The following is a 24967-nucleotide window of genomic DNA, read 5'->3' on the forward strand; positions in this document are numbered from 1 at the left end:
TCTAATTTTTTATGTACATATTCTCTAATTACTTCTCTCATCACACGTATTAAAGTACCTATACAGAACTTCTTCATAGCTTCAGGAGAAAGAGTTCCCAGTAGCCAAGAAGGAGAGAATGTACACTTAACCCATGAAGTGAACACTGGCAGCTCACTTACTGTTAAGTCACACTAAACAAATACATGTCTGGGGCAGCCACGTACTGTGTAGTAACATGAGCACATCCAAGTTTGACACACAGACATATACAAAGGAACATGAATGATAAAACATGACAACAATCAGCATCAATACCCCACAGTACCAACCACCATAGCAAAACTATTGAGATAACTGTCTAAGCTCAAATCTGAGTTAAGGGAGCCACCCACTGAAAATTGGGGATTTTCTTTGATTTATTCAGCAGGAGCCTCTTAAATCAGGAAGATTTTACAATTAAGGATTAAAAATGATTTTGTAACATATTGTAACGCAACGGGGGCTCAGGCGGGCGCCCTTGCCGCATTAGGTACACCCCCCACCGTCGGGGGCTCAAACCCGGGACTCCAGCGTCACTCAGCAGGGACCCAGCCCAGTGAGCCGAAGAGAGATCTCTCAACAGCCCAGTAGCTGTAGTCCTGCTATCACAGGGAAGGGCGGCGACGTCACCGCTCTGGTAAGCTGGCTTTTACACAGTACCTGTCGGCCGTATGCGTTACAATATATATAATTGTATGTAATTAGATATTTGATATAGATTTGTGTATGGTATTTATATGTACGTTAAATGAAATAACATAAATATCAATTTGTGGTCTGTATGAAATGTGTGTATACCAGAGGTGTTAATCTACCTAACATTGCTAAAGTTTGGATTAGAAAAATAAGTCATTCTTCAATTGCAAATTTCAATAGTGTCACTTGATGGCAGATTTTTATTTCACTGAGTTCTCATACCTTACCAATGGAATATACTCATCATGTCATTTGGAATGTACCACTGGCAGGAGTGACAAAGTTTTGATTTAATCCCGGCCTTTGCAGGGCCACTAAAATGTGTCAGAATGACTCAGCTCTGATTTATGTGTGCAAAAGCCCTCTACATACTGTATATGCCTGTCACTTTGGCTGCATGTTCAATGTACCTCTCTGTGGCTCAGAGCATTCTACCTTGGTCCGATTGACTTTATTTTATAATAATTTGTTATAGTTATGATTTCAGGAGATTTTATTTAACCCTGTGTTTGTTTTATTATTGTTGGAAATAATTAATACACTTCATTTAAATATTCTGCAATGGACTGGCTTCCAGCCCAGAGCATATCCTGCCTTGTCCCTGGATAGGCTTCGTCACCCCGCAACCCTGTATTGGATAAAGCGGTTACAAATTGTATTGATGAATTCAAACACATTTGATTGCTCTCTTATACTAATCTGAACATTAAACGGAATTGCATTTTATGTTTGTATTAATGAAAATGCAGAAATGTTTAATTCATCTACTTATCTCTTTTTAGACAAATTAATCAAATATTTAGTCAAATTAAAAGAAGTGTTGGTATACTGCAGTAATTAATTGCTACCAATAACACAACCCTTTGTGACACTAAAGGTAGACATTCACTCCCTTTATCCTTTAAAAGGGAAATCTCTTCACTATTTACAAAGCACTGTATTCAGGCTCCAATTCACAATGTTTCTAAACGCTACAGTACACACTACTTACAACCTACAGTATGTTTCATTAATTTAACATCCAGTAATTAAGTCACTGTAATTCTGACATTCCAATTTTTATGAGAAATATAAAAATATTATTTAAATTGTTTATTTTCTGAATGGTAGAAGTAGACATAGCTTTGGTTGACCAAAAGTATATTATTTGTAAAGCAAAATTGCGCTCCGTGGTTTATATCACTATTTTGCATCAGAGGTAAGTTACATTTTGCATTCACACACACACACTCGCCTCTCTGCGAGTTTCTGAGAAGCAGTGCGCTTCTCTGTCTTTGAGAGTCGTTCATTTATTGACATAGCGTCCCAGTTTTATTTTGGAGGCAATAAAGCGTGTCTGCCCTTAGCAGCTATCACTTCACCAATTTCCAGAAAAAGAATTTCCGCCAGCACTATATCCACCGATTAAAGGTGAAGTGAATTACTTGAGCTCATAGTTTTCATAACTACGGTACCTTGTGGACAGAGGAACCACTAATTCTAATTTTATTTTGTTCAGTATTCGACAAAAAAGGAAAGTTTCTTATGTCTGCCGCTTTTTTCAGGGTACACTATGAGATCCTATGTAATAGGTATACTTCTCTATGGACTGAGAGGTAAGTAGGTTACTTTGTTTTATGGCTGCGTTTCTAACTAATCCATCTTTTTCAAACGTTTAATTACCGAAACGTATTTAAAGCATTGTGTGGATACTCCGAAATTAAGAACTGTTTAACCATTTTATTAGAGTAAAAATATTACTTTGGGATCTTATTACAATAAACGGATTGTATGCTTTATCAGAATATTGTGCCTCGAAATACACTCACGCGGTGATTGAGAGTATTTTGAAAGTCAGGTAAAAACCTGGTTTGTGTATCCACCTAGTCGTTCACACTCGTATTACCAGTTAAGAATGAAAATAGAAAACTGTTTTTAATAAAGTAGCAAATACATATGCGAAAAAGAATCTAGGGGAAATGGTGTCCTGGAGACAAGACGTTACCCAAGAGAGTCTGGTTTTGCCAGAAGCATTCTTTTGTATGTTTTTCCTGAAGGATCTTAGGGTTTTGGTGACATTGTTTCAGTATATACCGTATTTTGATTATAAGTCAATTAATACTGTTAAGTTTACTATTTCAGTTGTAGGCAAAAGCAATCTTAGTTTCTCCAAGAAATACAATCACATTGATTTTCAGTCGTGATAACCTTTATACTAGAAGTAACCTTATTCTTTGTAAGTAATTATAGTTTTATATTTTTGTTTCTGTAAAAGGTTAGTAAATTGCATTTGAAGACACAAATCCAAGTTGGATAAAAATAGCTTCTATGTTAATCAGGTATGCGATACACTATTAAACTGTACGAAAAAGACTAATATATCACTTGGTCTTGTACGATGGAATTCATCTAGTATTAAAGCAAATACGCTGCATCACGAAAAATACATTAGTGACTTCTAAATTGTTTTGCTGTGCTTGATGCTACACGCACACGCAGTTTGTGCACAAGCACCTCTAGAATCACTGAAGCAAAAAGCTTCTCTCGGTATTGATTTTGTGTAAAACGCTTTGAAAAGATTTAAAGAATATACACATAAATCAATCTGAACTTAAATACACATACACCTTCCTAAAAAGATAATTTACTTTTAAATGTCATGCCATTTTGTTGTCCAAATTTCACATCATGCTCAGTTTACCATAAAATTAACACATCTTTGTTCACCGTGAAGCCGTAAAATATGAATTTTGACATGGGTTGTTTATAGTCCGTGAAGGTAGATTGCTATAGTTTTTCAAAACAATTAACAGAAAATGAAATGTTTGTAAATGTTTACAGAAAAAAAAGCAATTTCTTAAAAATAGTAAAGAATTGGAAACATCCAAGTTCTTTTTTCTACTTTATGTTTTTCACCACTGTTTTTATAGATGCACTTATAACAATTCTTATCAGACACAGAAAAGATAGTCTTGTCATTCAATTTTTTTTCTCTACGTTTTATTTAAAATGTAGAGTCTTGTGATTTAGAAATTTGGTTCCACCGCCCCCTGCTGAATCAAAACGGCTAGTGCAATTCTAGTTCGGTTTTACAACATAAACCGTCTAACCACAGCAGTTTATAGTGATATTTTCTCTGGAAGAATATGTATTGCATAATGTCCAATTCCTTCGTTTTATACCAAATTATGTACTAAAATAATGAAATACATGAGTCTTTTCTCATAAATTCTGGTTGAACTAGTATAGACTATTTCTGTCATATATGCTAAATCATATTTGACCTGACAACTGATTCAGATATTTCTACCAAGAATTTAGACTTAGTCAAAGATTTTTAAAAGGAATATTGGTAAAATATTGAAGGTGCTGATTTTGACATTATTTCAAATTCAAAGGCCTGACAAGTGTATCAAAATTAACAATACAACATTTGTTTAATTAAAAATAAATAAATTCAGGTTTTGAAGTTACATAACTTGTGTTTGTATGTTGTCTGTGTTGCATTTCAGTTTCTTTGGCCTCATTCAACATCCCTGAATCTAAATCCAACTGTCCCCTTGGATATTTCCCGTGTGGAAACTTGACAGTATGCCTTCCTCAGCTCCTGCATTGCAATGGTGAGGATGACTGTGGCAATCAAGCTGATGAAGAAAACTGTGGTAGGTGTGAATTTGCCACCTTCTTTGCTCCTTAAAAAAATGTATCAGGTTGCTGGAATGAGATAGAATACTGCAGTTTATACATTTTAATTAATCTTTATGTACTGTACAAAAAACCCACAAAGTAACTGAAACTTAGTTACAACCATTCATAATTTAATGTTGTAACCTCATTTGTGTACAAATAATACCGTTCTGGTCATTCCATAGTAATTAAATGCTAGGATTTTAACACCATCATCAGTATATGTTCATTAAAAATTTAAGCAACAAAAAAAACAGTATAGCAAATCTGTGCACTCGTTTGTGTAAAGTGTATCTTTCCTTTGTTATTTCACAGTGATTCAGTGTGTTGAAAGAGAAGGATACAAGAGTAAATGTTTAAATTATTCCTTTGTAGGTTGGGATGGGGGTGGGAGGTGGTCTTCTGTTTTGTTCTGGTTTCTGATTACTGTTTTGTTTATAAAAATAAACAATTAAGATGTTAGAATAAACCAATCTCAAAGCTACTGACAAAAGTCAGCAATATGGACTTCAGAATCAGTACAACAGTAAAAACACATTCCAGAGGACACAAATAGAAATTACAGAAAAATGCATTTAATGCTGAGAAGAGGAGGCACTTTTTACACAGAAAGCTGTGGGAGTCTGATTGCTGAATCAAGGTTTCAGAATTTTCAAAACACTATTGTGTTTATATTGGAAGCATTAAACCATTACCATTCCAACTGTTCTGCTTGATGAATATCCTGAAATCTCAGTTCACATGCTTGCTCCACAGGAATGGAGTCCAATGTCTAATGTGATTACTGGGGATAAGTCATTGCTTCACCATATACTGTATGTATTATTGTCTGTTTTAGGTTGTACTGTATGTTTTATGATGCAGGTGCAAAAGCCTACCTGCCAAGGAAATTACTTGTATTGCTCTTGTTGAAGTTATTATTACTTCTTTCCAGTAGATTTTTATGTTATTGTTATAAAAGATATATCAACTTTCAAATTCTTAAAGTAAATATTCTCCAATAAATCCCTTGCTCTATAAATGAGTCTCCAGGTCATTGTTGTAATGACAATTTGTTTCAGTTGGCAATGTTTTCAAGTTACAGTATGTGCTGCTCATGTCCAGCCTTAACATACTGAATTACAGTACTTCTGTTTACTAGCCCTAATAAACTTAAAGATAGACACACTTTTTTTTATTAAAAATCTTTGTAAAATAAATAACCATCCACTGTTATGCTTACACTCAGAACTAATTTTAAAAGTAGATAACCATAACAAGAATGCATCTAAATAAAAGAAAAGCTGACAAGCTTTACCTGGAGGAAATTATTTTTAAAAATATAAATCAAAAGCACATCTTCATTTCCAGAATTTAATTGATTGTAGTGCTGAAACCCTCTCACTCCAATATTGGACCAGTCTTGTCCCTGCTATATCTGACCTTCCTCTTTATGGTCTATCTTATACAATAAGTACAGTGTTGATTACAGAAATGTGCCTAGTTGGTTCCAGAAAGTTCTGGTTTCAAACAGTCTGACACTTGACTAAATTGGGATCCTGTTTTCATGGTAACAATGAGCTGTGCAAATATATCCTATGTTGCAATTCAGATTGGCTGTCCCTTCTTATGATAAAGTTCAGTGTAAATCACAAACACATGAGACATAACTCTCTTAGAATGAGATACCCAACACGTACAGTAGCATAACAGTATCATGTGTGATACATGATATAAGTTGTAAGTGTGCATTGCATAGTATTGTCATTTCTTTTGTAACTTTTATTTTACAATATAAACGTTCTCTACACTTTCTTTACTGCTCCCTTAAATTAGTTGAAAGAGAACATTAATGAGTGAACACATAATAAAAGAAAGACTAATTTGTGTTTACTGCAACCCCAAATCATAAAGTTGTCCTCGTTAATGAATATGTTATGAATTATGTTATGAATATGTAAACTTGATGGATAATATATATAATATTTATACAAAAATATATAATTATATCATTACAAAATACAACACTTACTACACGAAGCCATTGATTTATTTGCTTTTCTTTTTGTTTTAAACATTCCCACTTCTCTAAAAATTATTGTGGTGTGCAATATAAATATGTACTGTATTGAAAGCATAGTAATTTGTCAATTTGATGACATGCCCATTTGTAAGATGATGACAAAGTGCAAGACAAATTGTAATGTGTGAAGTTAGTTAACTCTGTTTTACATTTTATAATTTAAGTTATAATGACTGTTTCATGCTGATTGTCAGGTGTATTTTTAATGTCTTCATTGCAGTGGTTATGGTTAATGGTATACTGTATGTTTATTTTCTAACACCTCTGGTTAATTAATATGTCAGATAGGGTAAGTATTTGGCTTTATGTGGTTTGGCATTTTGGAAGAGTTGTAGTTGTGATAAGAATTATTAAATCTGTGAGACCTCCCTCTGCAGCATGTAGGAGTCACAAAACAGAAGTTACTGTATAATTGCTACTCATATTGCTCTCCGTGCCTGCTGTGAATTGAGCTCTGCAAATAATGAAATAGCTGTAACCTCTATCTTGTGGCTTTCCACAGTTACTCTCCATGTGACAGCCAATATTCTTTACCCATAATAGTACTCGTGTTTTTTTTGTGGTTAATATTTTTTACTTCTGTTTTTAGTGTGATGACTAACACTAAACATGACTGAAAATAAAAATGTCTTGTCATGTTTTAATTTATTTTCCTTTAGAATAGAACCATTTTTGTCACATTCATATAACCTTTCATTACTGATGATTTTTATTCAAAAGGTGTATTGCAGTTGTCCTGTTTGGGTTGTAAGTAACCAGAGGTACGTTTGCATTTCCCATTGTTTCCATGTCTGTCTTTTTCACATCAACTTTGAAACTTTATTTTTCATGTCAATTAAAATACAGTATTTCTATGTATTTGTAGAATGTTCTTTCCTAATGAGCAGAATAGTTCTATTATTATTAATTCATTTGGATGAAACCTTTATTAAAAGCAACTTACACTTGTTCTCAGTAATACTGCTGGGTATTTTACTGAAGAAATTTGAACAAAGTATTTAACGCAAAGGTATAACAGCTGTGTCCCACCAAAGATTTGTTCTGCAAATGTCCTTTTAGCTCCAGAGCCCTAACCAATTGTCCACACTGTTACTGAAGCCCCATAGTTCTTCACTGCATCATGTTGAAACAGGAGCAGTCATGCTGAAATATTCAAAATGCGTTCATGTCTTCATCTGATGTAATGGCTACATGTTGCCATTGACTTATTTATTGCTGTGCATAATCTCATATAAGGGAACAGGTAAAGGTTTATTCCATGGTGAAAAGAGAAGAAAGGAAACACAACATTTCGGCTGTGGAGCCTTCTTCGGGTGTGAGCTCACATATTTATGATTTTTCAAGACATTTAAATATGTGGTTTGCCAGTGGATTGGTGTGGCATCACCATTTTGTAAGGTGATATGCTGGTATTTGGTGATAGCGTACTATAGGAGCAGTTTGACAAAGCACACAATAAATTGGTTGATCTCCATTCTCACCTATGGTCATGCCCAAAAAACAAATAATATTATTGTTGGCTGTTGTTTGGAACTACGATAATTGTCTCCCACAAAAGCCATAGTTACTGATTTGACCAATATATGATCTGCACACTCTCTGGCAAGATGAACAGATGTCTCAGGAGATATCTGATCATGTATTATGCAAACTGGACATTGTGAGCATGAACTTTCTTTTCTTGCTGGGCTCCTTCCTAGAAATTGTTACCATAATTAAGTATGGAAGTATGATATTGTTGATAGTAGATTCTTTATTGAATAGATCTTCAAAATGCACCTTTAAAATGCCTCTGTTTCATTGATCAGGTAATCCCCATCCTTACATTTCAAGGAAACAAAGGTTTTTGCAGTCCCATGACCATGACATATCTCAATACCAGTAATCCATACCTATATAATGATTAATTTCCATAGTGTTTAAGGGACTATAATGAATCAGTTTCCTACTGTAGGAAAATAGTTACTAATCATAGCAATATTCAGGTATTACAACTACCATTAGGTAGGTAGTATGAATAATACATTATAATAAGAAGCATATACTGTAATTTAAAACAGATGTCATTATCAAGTGAACTTATTGTTGGTAGAGGTAAAGGTGCCAAAACTGCAAGCCACAATATATTATTTACTTATTTTCTCTTCACGTAAATTATATAGGAGGTTGTTGTTTGGAGTGTCTATAAGTATATCTGGATTTTTGAATAATTGTAACACTTATTCCTATAGACTTTGAGTGTTTTTAGCAAAGTGCAAAAAGTGTCCAAAACTTCATTATTGTCATTGTTAGAGACCTAATCTAACCTAATTATGTATACTGTACATAACAAATGACTTTGACTTGGTCTAGCCTAGAGCTTCCCAACCATAAGCCTTGTCATTCCAGTGTCTATTGGTTTTTGTTCCAACTGAACACTCAGATACTTGATAGAAATTATAATTTTCTTAATCATAACTGCTTCATGTGTTCAGATGCCAAAAACAATGCAGATTTGCAGTAAAGTATAACATTGGGTATGACATTTTAATGGTCAGCAGTTTAACTTGATGGTGTTACGAAGCGTCTTTCAGGACCCTATGTGGACGACACAATCCGGAAGGGAGTGAACACACACAGGGGGGAAACGAGGAACTGGGCTGCTAGAGTAACCGGGGAGGGTGTGACGAAGGTGCTCTGAGGGGCGTGGTCCAGGCGAACAGTCCAAAAGGGAGTCCAAAGGGAAGTCCGGTACAGGCGAAGGTCCAGAGTCGGGTGATAAATCCAAGACGAACAAAACAAAGTTAAAAGCTGGAGCGGAATCCGGCGAGGGGTCGGTGGGAAGAAAGGGGGAACGGAACCAGGCGCTCCAGGTCCGGTCTCGGCTGGTTCAGGATAACTAGGAGGCGAATGCCACCTGAGCCGCGGACGTAGGGTGACTCGGTGATAGGCGAGCCTCTGGGCGTCCGTGTTCCAACACAGAGCCCGGAACAGAGTGAGCGTCTGGTTTTTAAAGGTGGGCTGGAACAAGGAGCAGGTGCACAAAATCAACTTAAAAGTAAAAGAGCCGGAGCGCCCTTAAGGGGGAGGGACTACAATCGTGTCAGATGGTTTAAGAGTTTAATTCCTGAACACAATTCAGATCAGTCAAATAATGTTTTCTGTTAAGGTTTCAAGAACACTAAATAAATGAGAACACAGTTGGAATGAAAATCAAAACAAATTCCAGTCACAAGAAACAGAATTGGGATGCTATGTTCTAGCTTCTAGTTTTGCATTTTCTACAAATTTAACAGATTTACAGTACCAACTTCAACAAAATTAAGTTTTTTATATAAATTAAAAAGAGCAAGTGACCTAATACTGATCCCTTTGGTGCTCCACTTATTACCTTGTCCCACTTTGATGTTTTTCCTTTTATCAGTACCATCTGTTCTCTGACCATTAGCCAGAGTCGGAGTTTTATTCATCCACATTAAACTTTTCCATGCTTTATATTAAGTCCATAGCTTCTTTCTCCACTTTAGTGACCAGAAGGAAGTGTATGTTTTAGTCAGATGGTAGTGTTACTTTGTAGCTGTTTATAGCAGGCAGAGAAAGACCATAGTTCTTCTTATTTATATTAATTAAGTGTACTCCTAATAAATACAAGATAAATTGTACATTAAGTACTAGGTTAATAACATTTTAAATAAAATTAGCTTTTTATTTTAAAATATTTATAGAACAATTTTAAAGCATTCATTCATTTATTTGACAAATATCATTTCTGATGCACACTGAAAACATACTGATTAAAAACTGGCTGATGAATTACTTACAGCTTGATGCCTCATATAGATGTATAGTAAACTTTGGATGAATATAAGATGGTATTTGATCCTATTGTCAAAGATGCCACTGACAATTAGTCAGGCTTCAAACTGAACATTTGGAATAGAAAGAAAGATATTGTAACGACCGCGGGTTTCAGTACGGAATGGAGCAGGCATGGGACTCAGGGAATGGGGTTGAACAACACATTTAATAACTCGACCCGGGGAAAGGTACACACTCAGGGACAGGGGTTAAGGCACTGCACCTACACTAACACACATACGAAGGGAAGAGGCTGTCTCCCAGCCTCCGCCCCACTATACAGTATACAGTCCTGTAGTCCCGCCCCCAGGCACTGTTCTCAGCCAGCCTTACGTGCCCATGGCTAAAGTGCCCCGCGTGGCAACTACATTGCCCCCGCCTGAAGCGTTGGGCGTCCTGCTGACCCCAAACCATCCCTCCAGGCTGCACATGCAAGGCAGGCTGCACTGCGGGCTCCTCATGCTAGCCTCTCCGGGTCAGGACCCTCTGTCTGAGCAGGCTCTCCGTCCATGCCAGGACCCTCCGTCTCGGCTTGGGGACTCTCCCCGCACACTGGGCCTCTCACTGCCCCGCTCTGGGCCTCTGACCGCTCCACTCCATCCTGCTTCTGAAACAAATGTAACGACCGCAGGCTTCGGTACGGAATGGAGCAGGCATGGGACTCAGGGAACGGGGTTGAACAACACATTTAATAACTCGAACCAGGGAAAGGTACACACACAGGGACAGGGGTTACAGCGCTGCACCTACACTAACACATGAAGGGAAGAGACTGTCTCCCAGCTTCCGTCCCACTATATACAGTCCCATAGTCCCCCTCCCAGGTGCTGTTGTCAGCCAGCCTTACGTGCGCATGGCTAAAGCGCCCTGCATCGTGCTACAATACTTTATTATAATGATTTCTACTGTAACCTTAGAGCCAGCTGAGAAGTTCAGATTTATGTATTTGCTTTATTGAAGTATATGTCAGTTTATATGACATTTTTGACCAGATAAAGAAATATTTTTAATATTTAATATTTAATATTTTTAACAATTTTAATAAGTTTTATTGATTTGATAAGTGAAGATTTGTTTCTTACAATTATCTCTTTTAAGTGAAACATCAACTATCATGCCAATTACAGATGCAGCCATTCAAAACAAGCGGGGTATGTTGCAGTATAACACGATGGGCGTGTCGCATCATACCGCAGTATACCGCATCATACCGTATGCAAATTAGATTATGTTAATAGTATCCGGAATCACCATGTAAAACCGCCAGGTGGAGCTAATAAAGGTTAACCTCTTCTGTACAGCATTTGAGCTGTCACCAGAAAACGTCGGTTTCGAATCCCGATCACTGCTGAGGGACAATCTTTATTCAATTAAGAATTTAAGTTGTCTTTAGACTTTTAAATTTAAACAGTGTATTACAGCATGTTAATCATTAAACATTAAAAAGGAGGTATATTTTATAAAAGCAATATTGTTCTGTTGGACAAAAGTACACAACCTACCACCTTTATCATAAATATTTTAATTATGCAGGAATATTTTATGCATCAAAGTCTTTACCGAAGATATTACTAATAGTATTAATAATGAATGACCTTGGACAAGCTGTAAGCTCAAAGTATTACCCTGGTCCACATTCTTTGTAACCGTCTTTGTAAACGAAAAAAGTTTATTTTTTCATTGACAAAAAGTAACACCACAGCGTTTAGTTGATCCGATCACGGATCGTTTCCAATCATACAAAGTAATTATTGAGAATCTCCGATTCACCATGCCTTTCACATGCTCATAAACGATATTAATTTAGGAACATAAACATATTACTGTATATAAACTGTACTGTATATTGCTGGTCTTGGTAGTTTAAAGAAAAAATACACACCAGTATTCCATTTCTCCCTAAACATTTTAAGCATCAAAGTCTTACATGTTGTTATTTGGGAAACATTTTTACGTGCTCCCTCTGACCATATTAGGATTATATACTTTGTGAAAAGTGATAGTCTTTTAACCTTTTCTGTGAATTCGCTTGTTATCTAACAAATGCATACTTTTAGAATTTGATTAACAGGGAATATAATATGGAATTGCGTATCTAAACAAATTAATAACGATATAATTATATTAATGTACTTTCTGGCGGAAAAAACTGAAGAGGTTAGTTAATGCGACACGGAATTATTAAGAATTATCACCTCTTTTTACACTTGAGAACAAATGAGACGTTCCACTCAGTGGGCGGTGGATTGTTATCTCAATCACCTGCTAATTCGTTTTACACCACTGGATGACAGGAGAATGTGACTGTACTGTATCTGTACAGAATGTGTGTTTCAATCAATACAGTAATTGATTAAAATCGCAATCGCGTGTTTAATTAAATGCCTTTTTTGATTCACAATCTGAAAATGAAAACCGCGGTAAAGTCACCTTGAATTTAAAAAAACGATTTTGGCACGCCTGTAGCATTTTCACGAAACCTCCTAGAGTTGTGAGAACACTTGCTTTGTATATAAAGTACATTGTGAATGTTTTCACAGCCTTCACTTTGTCGTTTTTATGCCATTTTTTTGACCACGCACAAATATTCCTATGTCCGTATCTTCGCAAGGGAATCAGTGCGAATTTTAATACTAATTAAATGACTGCGGGCTTTTTCAACCCCCTCTACATTCTCAGAGTAGAACAGACTAACCTTCTAATGAAAGATGGTCCACCCCCCCACCCCATGAACAGGAAAAGTGCCCACAGGCACTTAAACTTAATATGGTCAGTAACAGTAAACAGTAACATGGTCAGAAGGAGCACGTACAAACGTTTCCGAAATAACCACATGTAAGACTCTGATGCTTAAAATGTTTAGGGAGAAAGTGGAATACTGGTGTGTATTTTTTCTTTAAACTACCAATACCAGCCATATACAGTCTGTAACTTAGGGATTTCTATATGTCTTTATTTAGTGGTTACATTAGTGACAAAGGCTAAACTTTTAGCTTCGGTAACGCGTACGCCGTATGGCATACATGTTTGTTTTGGGTTTTGCTTGTTCACATATCTCCCCTTTTTATAAAACGACATGGTTGAAAACTGTTCCAGAGCCACTGTTGTTTCATCAGTGAAAAGTACATCATGAAATGCCTCTCCCTGTTCAATCCACTGGAAAAAAGAAAAGGAGCATAAAGCGTCTGATGGTCATAAACGATATTCATTTAGTAACAGCATCAGATGCACTGCATCGGAGAGAATACCATAGTGTGTTTTTTTTTTACTCCCTGGCGGAAACTGGCTTCCATAAGAATCAGTATAGCTTCTGGGAAATACATTTTTCCTGCATTAAAGTTGAACTCATTCAGAGCGCCCTACATTACAAACTCCAAGCGTTTCATTTTGAACTGAAGACCCTCACACCTGAAGAAGGATTCACAGCCGAAACGTTGCAGGCTGACGCGGCTACCCACCAAAGTAAATGTATTGCAGTAAATGTCTATATTATTATATCTAATTTTTAATTTTTTATTTCTTTGAAAAAATAAAACCTTTCCCTGGCTCAGAGATTAATTAAAACTTCACTCGCACCAAACAAATTTATATTTCTAAATATCACAACATGATCGAATTTAAGTCATTAATAGTCACCTATGCGTTACAATATAAACATTTATATTGATTTAAATCGCGTTTAAATTGCCTTTATTTAAAACCCATAAATAAAGCTGATACTGTTTAGACTTTTAATTATTTAAAACTGTATTAGAGCAGCACAATGCACAATGCAACGTAAATCGCTATCTTTGTCTTCTGCGTAATAATGTTCACCTCTCTGTCCAGCAAATTAACAATAGTAATAATAATGAACTTGTATATGGTACCTTTAAAAGTGGCTCCTCAAAGCGCTTTATAGGATAAAAACAATAACAACAATATTGTTAGGCCGGGCAAACAATTTTTTTTTAAAGAAATACAAAATGAGATATAATGATGTTGTTGTAACAGAAGAAATAAGGTTCTTGATCCCGAGATGAAGTAAAACAGATGAGTTTATTGCATGCAAGGAACAATAAAGCCGAAGTCTTGTTTCCCGCAAGAAACAACAAAACCGAAGTATTGTTCAACGTACTGTTACAAACTTTTGGGTTATATAGTGTTTTCTTCTCCGTTTCTGACGTCACTCGGTCTGATGGTAAAGAGGGGGGTTCATGGTATTTGGCCAGTTTACGACGTTCTGGGCAAATGGTCAGTTTAACATTACACCCAGGGGGGTTCCTAGCTGGCATCTGCAATCCTTATCAGTTAACCCCCTTTCCTGCCATAAACCCCAGCTTGTGACTTGGAAGTCTAAACCCCCTACAGAAAAGATTAAATTCAAACCCCCGTCTTCACATCTTTCTTCATTCCCCCCTTATAAAATATGGCATACGTCAGTGTAGCCTATTTTTATACATACAATGTCAGGGCAGATCTTTCCTTTCTTGGCGAACAGGTATGTATTGCCATGACATTGTACGTTCCACGGTTATGGCAAGATGTGATACATGTTTTTGTGCACGTGATGATTACAATTATACATATAAACAATACTACTGCTACAGATAAACACTATAAAAAGGTTCCACCCCAGGCCCCAAACACAGACTTTACCCAAAACCCAATTCCCCAATTTTCAGTATAATAGTCCTGATATTTCTGTCCCTCATTGTAAATGTGTTGGGCCAGATCTGAGATGTGCTCAGAATTATCAGGAATATATGTGCAGCATTCAGTGCCAATTACTGCACAAGTTCCTCCTTGGGCCGCCAGTACATAATCTAAAGCTAGTCGGTTCTGCATGGCCACTGTTCTGAGGGCTACCATCTCATCATTAACAGCCTTCAGACTAGATGAGGTAGACTTTGCTAATTCTTCTAAAGTCGAGGCCATTTGAATTAACTCTCGACTCAGAAAGTTCATGTCGGCTTGTGGAAATATTATACCTAAATAATATTCCCAATCAGCCAATTTTCTTTGTGGTCTGTGGTTAGGTCCGAAGGGGCTGTGGGTTTGAACACGGATATGAGGAACCACATATCCTAAATAACATGAGCCAGACCACTGGGCTGGCAGCCATGGGTAGGCTCGTTTTCCACAAATGAAATATGTTCCGTTTGGCGCTCCCCATGCCTCTGAAAATAAGAAGCTTATACCGAATTGTGGGGTGTGCCGATCCCATCCTGGAATTTGGAAGGTAGAGGTGGATATATTTGCAGCGATGGTAAGGTTGCAACGACTCCATCCAACCAAGTGCAGACCAATTAGTGTGCTGAAAACATATGTTTCCCTCACGTTCCTTATTGAGAGTCAGGTATGGTGGTGTATGGCTTCTGTTATATTTAGGAGCGTAAGAGCCTGTGAAACTCGTGGGCTCTAAGCCTCGCTCCTTTAGATATTGTAATGTTGTGCAGGTTAAAGTCGTGTTATGGCAACCCCCCATAGTTTGTCATATTAAAATCTCCTAAATTATCCCTCCAAATGATCATGCCTATGACTTCCTCGCGACGCCAAGTAATGGCTCCCATAGGAAGTCCTCCCTGTACATATTTGGGTAATGCGGCACACACCCAGCAGGCACTTTGGTTGGTTTTCTTAGCTGTCAGATAGGAGAGGCCTAAAAAGGAATTAATTCCATGTTCTCCTTTGTGGGAGAGATGATCATTAATTCCTGCGGAACATAGTCCTACAGCAACAATTATTGTTATAAACAGAAATGATTTCATTCTGAGTCTGTAAATGGGGATGAGGCTCGTCGGCAGTGTGGCGCGTGGATCCAGCGATCTTTTCCTTCCACTCGAACCGCAGACTCGGTTGTCAACAGGATCTGGATCCCACCTGGGCTGGAGAACCTGTGAAGGAAATTTCCTGATCCACACCCACTCTCCTGGGATGAGGTTGTGCCCTCCTTCAGGTGGTGGTCCCCACGCCTCCAGGACCTGCTCGCGGGCTCCTTGGGTGGCCTCTGTCAGCTACTTGCAATAATACAAAGGAATGGTTGATCCCTCTGAGGAAACCCCAGTCTCAGCACCTGTAAGAGAACTTGTTTCAAATTATTAAAGGCGGCTTTTGCTGCAGGAACCAAGGCAATCTTGTCCTTGTACTGCACTCCCCCCTTAAGCAGATCTGTTAAGAGTTGTGCTCACCCTGTAAAAAAAAACATTGTACCCAGGCCCTGTTAAAATTCCACAATGCTAGACACAAAAGGGCCTTATCATAACTGCTTCTATTAGACACTCTAAAGCTGAAGCAACTCAGACTTGTGGGTTTCCTCGTCAGGGGAAGCACTCAGAATACCATCAACATACTGAGTGATCACAGCCAGTTGAAGCCACGTGATACCCTGTTCTGCATAGTCATTCTTTGTAATGCATAATATTTCAACCCAATAGATCTGGGATCAAACCACCCATTAAAATCTGGTACTCGGCAAGTAAAACTTGCTGTCCCAATACTCCTGTGGCCTCCTGCCATCTTCCCCTATACATTGCTCTATAGTACACTGTTGAACAGAGGAGTGAAACAAGCATGACAGTAGTGCTCCAGTATCCCCTAACAGAGAAACCACCACTCCATTAACAGTACATTTTTAACCACTGGACTGGGACAGACTTAGGGAGGCTACAAGGGATTTACAGGATCTAATCGTTAGGTAAACAGATTTTCTCACAAGACGTTATTCTCCCCAGTCTCGATTCTAAACCGACAGCGTTTCAGCATGTCTGGTTTCGAGACATTCGAATAAAACCAAATTGTTTCCACTATTGCAACTAATTGTATAAATTACAATTTATAATAATTTCTAATAATACAAAAACTGTTTAACTACTTTTACGTCCACCTGTACTGTACTTATACGTTTCAGACGCTCTTATATTTTCCAATCTCCTTAAGTTGATTTTCGTCAAGTCTCTTTAGTTACGTCTCTAGCCAGTCCCGCTGGCTAAACACACTCACACCGTCATTTAGTAGACCAAAACTCACAGTTACACACATACATGCCGGCACACAAATTCATAAAACACACATACACATCGAGAATATATTTTTCTCTTCGTAATACAATGTGCTGTATTCTTGTTTTACTTCTACATGAATCCTTTTAATTCCTGAAGCACACTCCAGGTTCGCTGCATTTCTAATTTCGGGTGCGGTACTTTAGCCCACCGGTCAATATCTTACGGTTTTGGATTTGATCGTATGGGGGAAATCAGGGAAGGTAGGTGCGATTGCAGACCCCCTCGACGGGGTGCGAGACAGTGTTAGAGTGGCGCTGTCATCAACGGCACCAGCCCCTGCTACATCAAGTCCTTTCCCACTTCGAGTGAGAGTACAGACCTGCGGGCGCCCTCCCTCTAACAGGGGAGACCCTGATCCGTCTTTATCACACTCATACCAAGTGTTATCCTAATCAGACCCCCCTTCTCCATATGGCCACTGAGGGAATTGATCCCAATTATTTTCGTTTCCTGCCTGTTTGTTCCCCTGTGGGAGAGCAGGATATAACTTAGTCGCTGGCTGCAGCACATTAACCAGTGCAGCGTGACCAGGAGTTACTTCCTTCTTTAGTTTCTCATTCTCCTGTACTGCCTCTTTTAGCTTTTTTTTTCTATACTCTTTCGTAGCGAGTAAAGTATATTTTCTTCCGGGTATTTATTTTCCCCGTAAACACACTTTTAAGTCACATCCCAATTTCTTTCTTTTTCGTCATGTATCTGCCACTACTGGTGCCGGCCGTGCACCAGGGTGGGAGCTACATGCTTGTGCTTTTGCCAATCAATACTCATATATGCTTTCTTTACAGGCGTCTTCGCCCCAAATTCCCTCTGACAAGCTCAGCTTTTTCCATATTTTTCTCCTTCTTTTCCGTCAACTTAAACTTTTCCGATATTTAAACGGACCCTTCCACCACTTTCTCAAACCATCAGTTAGCGCACATGTTCGGTCTCTTTAAGATTTACTTTTGTCGTGTGTGTGAGGTAACAGCTCATTCAGTAGGGGGATGTTTTCACTTGGAAAAACCTGTGCATTCCTGCACTCATTCAGCTAAGGACGTCTGTTACCTCCAGATCTAAATGCCTCTCCGAGACTTTAGAGAGGACTTACACCGCACTGTTCACAGGTAAGAAACGAGACCTCGAAAACCCCCTTTCTTGATCAGTAATTCACCATCCCCAGAATGCCAGCATCGCTGCTTTTGCCCCGGGGTGGACTTACGCACTGAGCTCAATCAGGGCGATTCTCGGGTCTCAACGTCCCCCAAATCCTGCCACTTAATGCCCCGCTCCCCACTATGAGGTGCGCCCATGCCAGTGTCGCGCGTGTGTATATGTATTTCACAAACAAGGAAAACACCAAAAACATACATACATATATCTCCTCCACTCCTGCTTCCTTTAAAACAAAAAAAAACCACGCCACGCCAGAAACCACGCCACTCCAATCTGTGCACGATCAAGGCGTAGCTAATCTCAGGACCCCGGGCGTAATTAAAGCCCACACCAATCCTGGATTATACGTGCATTTAATGCACCACTCAGCTCCAGAACCCCGGGCGCAATTAAGGCCCACACCGATCCCGAGCCACAGAACTCCGGGTGCAATTAAGACCCAAACCAGTTCTGACCTTCAGAACTCCGGGTGCAATTAAGACCCACACCAGTCCTGAATTATACGTGCATTTAATGCACCACTTGCTCTAGAACCCCGGGCGCAATTAAGGCCCACACCGATTCAGAGCCTCAGAACTCCGGGTGCAATTAAGACCCAAACCAGTTCTGACCTTCAGAACTCCGGGTGCAATTAAGACCCACACCAGTCCTGAACTTCACGGTAAGGGTCCAAAACCCGTTCAAAACTCCACGCGCAATTAAGGCATACACCAGCTTCGAACGCCTGTACACAATACCGCGGAACCCCTGCCAGACCAAATTCTGGGCTTACAGCAAACAACCCATTACATACACCGGTGCCTTCCCCGGGCCAGAGGAATTCAGAAACTCACGTTTACTCCGTCATCTCGGGCGATTCTCGCAGGGAGCAGAGATTTCCCAATCGGTCAGAGAGAGTCGGGACTTTTAAATAAAAGAGGAGTCCTTACCTCTTAGTTATGTGCGCGCTGACCGTCTCTCCTGCCGATGGGAAGTTCTGCGCCTTCTGGAGCATCCTGCCGACTACGCCAAATTTGTTGTAACAGAAGAAATAAGGTTCTTGATCCCGAGATGAAGTAAAACAGATGAGTTTATTGCATGCAAGGAACAATAAAGCCGAAGTCTTGTTTCCCGCAAGAAACAACAAAACCGAAGTATTGTTCAACGTACTGTTACAAACTTTTGGGTTATATAGTGTTTTCTTCTCCGTTTCTGACGTCACTCGGTCTGATGGTAAAGAGGGGGGTTCATGGTATTTGGCCAGTTTACGATGTTCTGGGCAAATGGTCAGTTTAACATTACACCCAGGGGGGTTCCTAGCTGGCATCTGCAATCCTTATCAGTTAACCCCCTTTCCTGCCATAAACCCCAGCTTGTGACTTGGAAGTCTAAACCCCCTACAGAAAAGATTAAATTCAAACCCCCGTCTTCACATCTTTCTTCAATGTGTTCCGGCTTAGACATTAACGAAGAGCAAAACACGTGGGCGGCGTAGCGGTTGGCTCTAGGCTACTGTATACCGATACACTGCAAGTACAACCCCCCTCTCTGCAGGAGTGCTGGCTGTGACAAATTAAACCGGTTTCACAGGTATTTTCAAAGTAGAAGGGGGCGAGATTGCCAGCGAAAGACACCTCCCCCCCTCCAAAACCCAGTAAGTACTGTACTTACTAGTTAAGAAAGCTAGGCCCCTCAATGAAATTGCTTTAACATGCTAATGTGTTGGTGTAACAGTCCGGGCGTGGCAAGCTTCTTATGTCAACCCGACTACGGCGAAAGGAACCCTTCTTTCATTGGAAGACAATGAACATATTCTAGCCCTAAATGAATTAATAGCAAACATGGTTTACATAAAATACATTTTTCCAAGAAAGTTTAGCCTTTGTCACTAATGAACCACTAAATAAAGACATAAATATAGAAATCTTAAGATTTTTTAAATACATGACTTTGCTAAAATTTATTTAAAAATAAAAACGATTACAAACGCCAGCAGAGAGAGAGAACAGGGGGGGGGGATGTTGAATTTGCATAAGGGGCTATGGAAATGAGGTATATTTGGGAATGTGGAGTTACATGTTCTGACTGTAAATTATCGTTGTTGAGTATGGAGTGTTGAGGTATTGATTTTGTGTAATGCTTTATGTTGAAAATTTAGGTGGATTTTGTTTATGATAAAGAGGATAAACTGGGATGGAGGGTTTGGTTTGCATAAGGGGCGGGGTTATGATAATTGGAGGAATTTGAGAGGTTTTAATGGTTTGATATATTTGATTTTGTATTGTGGTTGCTATCTATGTTTTTGGTTGGTATTATGTTTATATGGTTGTTTTTGTTGGTTGGTTGTTATTATGGTTATTAATAATATGATCTATAGTTGAAATCTGAGCCTAAATAAAAAGAAAAAGCATTTTCAGAGAGCAATTACGCTGTGTTTATGTAGGATAAGTGATAAGGTTTATGAGCAGTCTAATTACTTATTTGTTTAAAACTCTATATAAAACAAAGTTTATTATTTATTTGCTGGACAGAGTGGTGAACATTATTATGCATAAGACAAAGATAATGATTTACGTTAAAAGACATTTAATTAAACACGGGTTTGTGATTTAAATGGGAATGGGGGTGATGGGAACTCTTAATCTAAATAAAAATAAAATAAATAAAACAGGTTTCGATAGTTAATAATGATTTTTCTTCCTCCTGATCAGTTTAGAAATCTGTGTACGCTGTAAGGTTTTTACTTCATAATTAAACTTTTAAAATACACCTTTCGAATAGAAAGAAATCCTCTTCCTGGTACAGTATGTAAAGCAGACCAGCACGTCTTTTTTCTCCAATCAGAGGGGTGTCAGATGGTGTCAGCCAATCACCATTCTGAAGCCCTACCATAATCTCCGGTATAGAGAGACCCCAGAATTCTGTCCAATAGTTTATGTAGATAGATGATAGATACTTTTATTGATACCGTGAGGGAAATAAAGTAAATCATTTTCATTTTAGGAAATTATTAAACGCTCAGTTAAAAGCAAAGGAGATTGTCTGTTATAGTGGACATAAAAACAAGAGTTTGCTGCGGCGTTATTGGAAACCCAAATTTAACAAAAAATCGCTGGCATTATATCCTAGAAGACACAGACCGGCGCCAGACTGGGAGAATGCCCGCAGCGTAAAAGAAAATGCCTGATGAACTAGGGATTGGACAGTTTCTAAGTGCTTGTACAATCGATGGAATTGTTCAAATAAATGTGCAAATGTGCAATAAATGTAATTTATTTCTTTATCATATTGGCTAGCTAATGTCCTCTCTTTGCTAGTTAGTGGCTGTGTTTCTGCGTTGGGTAGCAACAGGTGACTGTTCTCAGGCGGAAGATGTAAACAGCTTAATTTTCGAGTTAAATAATTTTTTTTAATTAAAATTCATTCTATACAGCAATCGCATATTTGGGTACCGTTTCATAAAACTTTCATGCTTAAAATGTTTAGGGAGAAATGGAAGACTAAGATTATTAAACTACCAAGACCAGCCATACACAGTACAGTTTACGTACATACAGTAATGTTTATGTTCCTAAATTAATATCGTTTATGACCTTCAGATGCGTTATGCTCCTCTTCTTTTTATGCTCAGCTACTAAAATTTCCCTTTAGTGGTAAAATTCCATATAAATATTCAATACTAAGCGGATTAAAATGTGCACAGTAAAGAGATTAAATGATTAAATCTTTTCACTACCAACCAATGCACCACAAGTGCCCCTGTCAGTCATTTTGGGCAGCCAATCACTTACCGCGGTACCCTGCGGTGGCTTGTGGGTAGTTTACCGTACCGCGGGTTTGTACCGTGCATTTTGAATGGCTGCATCTGTAACTTAGTTTGCATGGAAAGTGCAAAATTAAAACCAAAATGTCTGGTTTACTTGATTTGGTCTATTGATTTGGTAATTTATATTAATCAATTTTATTTTATTCCACTTACTTTGAAGGACAAACTAAGTAAATGAAATGTACAGGACTTTGTCAGTATATTGTCTGTCTGTTTAGCGTGTTTAGACAAATTCACAAAAATGAACCGAAAATAGTTTTTCAAGTATAGTTGCATGAGTTTGTCCTAGTTATATGCTCCCTTTTTGCAATATGAAAGTCTAATCCTAACCAAATCATTTAGGAATGGTTTCTTGCAGCTTCATTCATCTTGCATTTATTTTCCCTTTTAAGCAAAGGAGAGGTGTCCTTGAAAATTGAAAAGATGCAGTAAACCTATTTATTTGGATATTATGCATATACATCTAAAACAGGTCTCAATACTCAGTTTGGTATTTCTGGAATATTAAAGCCTCTGAAGTAGATTTTATACCACTTAGTTCAGAAGCGTCTTAAATAACCTTACCCTGATTTCAAAGGTAAGGAATTTTGGCACATACAGGGAAGTGAATGAGAAGCAGCATGTGAGAATGATATATAAAGTAGGAACTTTTACTGAGTTTTATGTTTAATATTTTTTGTTTAATATTAGAAGAGAATATGAAGTATTTCATATTCAGTATTTACTACAGTTTGAATATTTTGTTCTATTCATTTACATTTTCTTATCATTCAATCCTTGTCTAGTTATAAATTGAGCTTTTTATCTTTGCATTTTGAAATATAAAGATTCACAGAAGATGACAATAAATAATAAAATACTTTTTTGCCACTGATTTTTGGATGCGCTGATGCCAATAATAACAATTTGTTTTGAACATCTAAACTATAAAGAGTATTACAATTTGGGAAAAGCAAATAAAGAACATCATTTGCAATCCCTTACAAAGTCACAAAGGAATACAAAGAAGTTTAACTGATTCAATTATACCACTAAACCTGGCAGAATTAGGACAGATGTAAATTCCTAGTTAGAGAGTAGATGGTGGATTGGTTAACTATGTGGCTGTCAGAGACTGAGCTTTTTGTCATAATAATAAAAAGGTTAGAAACTTTTACACATTTTTGTATGAGAAAATGACATACTCTAATAAGTGATAATAGTGTCACAGTTATAATTTTAGATGACAAAATGTATACAACATAACAATCCAATTAATTCAAACTCTGATGCCATTAACAATTACTGTATGTCTGTTGTATAACTAAAGCCAACACTGCATACAAAAAAGCAATTGTCTCAGGTGGAAAACTGACAGATATCACTCTTCTAATGCCACAAGCTCACAGTACTCAATCACAAGTGATATAGTCTAAATTCAAACTGGAGTCTGTGGGGTATATGCTGTACCTGGACCAGAGGCCTTTCCTGAATGGAACAACATGGAAGCCCATTATTTTCCTTTTGACTAAATCTTAATAAAATAAAAGAATCAGGACCTATGGAAGAAAAAATACAAAAGAAAATAGTTTCTGATAGATAAGACAGATGTTCTTCACTCTGTAGTTGCCTTTGCAGGTACCTACATTCATCTTGTGGACTGAAATCAAATTAAATCATGACCCGAAACACAGTGTACAGGAAGCTCTTTCACTCTGTTCTCCATTTATAACAAAATAACATTACTTTATTAACCCTTTACAATTTCTTGCATTTGGAATTGTCTTTTCGCATACCACAGCTTGCTCTCCATGAGACACACAGATAGGGAGAGAGCCTAGGGTCAGAGCACAGGGTTTGCCATTGTACAGCACCCCTGGAGCAGTTGGGGTTAAGGGCCTTGCTGAGGAGCCCAACAGAATAGGATTCCTCTGCCGGCTGCAGGATTTGAACTGGCAACCTTCCAGCCACACGCACAGATCCTTAGCCCCAGTGCCACCGCTCCGCCATTTCATTTCATTTAATGGTCCTTTATTTACAATGCTTTCATTATAGCAAAGTAAACATCATGCCAGCTGTACAGTAACTTCCATTAGAACAATAATTTAGTCTGCTTCATTTTTTAATGTTTAAGGAGTAATTTTAAGGGGAGCTCTGTATTACATTGGTTTATTTTGTGTGTAATTGAGATAGGGTTAGGTAAGCACTCTGAAAAAATACTCTTTAGATTTCATTTAAAGCAACGGAAACACTTCCATTATGCTGACTGATAAAAGACTGGCAGATAGGGTGAATGTACTGTATAATGAGTGTTTCATTGCTGTCTTGGATTGTGTGTATATAAGTAATGCTCTGATCACAAGCAAAGATCCATGTTAGCAAACAGCAGAAAAAAGACTGATGGAAAGTATGTATAGTAAAACTTTGATATTGATTTTGTATTTTAAAGCCTTGTTCTGTAATTCCTTTTAGCTACTGTATGCATCTACAGATGCAGCCATTCAAAACAAGCGGGATACACTGCTTTACAACGCGGTGGGGATGTCGAATCAGAACGCATCTTGACGCGTCATTTCGCATCATACCGCGCTTTACCGTATGCAAATTAGATTATGTTAATAGTATCCGGGATCACCTTGTAAATACACCAGGTGGAGCTAATAAAGCTTAACCTCTCATGTACAACATTTGAGCTGTCACCAGAAA

At 37.9% G+C, this 24967-nt stretch overlaps 1 protein-coding gene across 1 annotated transcript in view; it reads left to right on the forward strand.

Moving 5' to 3' along the window:
* The first annotated feature begins 1963 nt into the window (after nucleotides 1-1963).
* Nucleotides 1964-24967, forward strand: part of rxfp1 (relaxin family peptide receptor 1) — a 59330-nt gene continuing 36326 nt past the window's right edge. Inside the window, exons 1-3 of the mRNA XM_088633285.1 lie at nucleotides 1964-2127; nucleotides 2262-2312; nucleotides 4209-4358. Coding sequence (XP_088489411.1) covers nucleotides 2270-2312; nucleotides 4209-4358 — 193 coding nt within the window. The 5' untranslated portion in view covers nucleotides 1964-2127; nucleotides 2262-2269. The remainder of the gene's footprint in view (nucleotides 2128-2261; nucleotides 2313-4208; nucleotides 4359-24967) is intronic.

This window comes from Lepisosteus platostomus, chromosome 1 (genome assembly GCF_059453375.1).
Source record: "Lepisosteus platostomus isolate fLepPlt1 chromosome 1, fLepPlt1.hap1, whole genome shotgun sequence".
Taxonomy (NCBI): domain Eukaryota; kingdom Metazoa; phylum Chordata; class Actinopteri; order Semionotiformes; family Lepisosteidae; genus Lepisosteus; species Lepisosteus platostomus.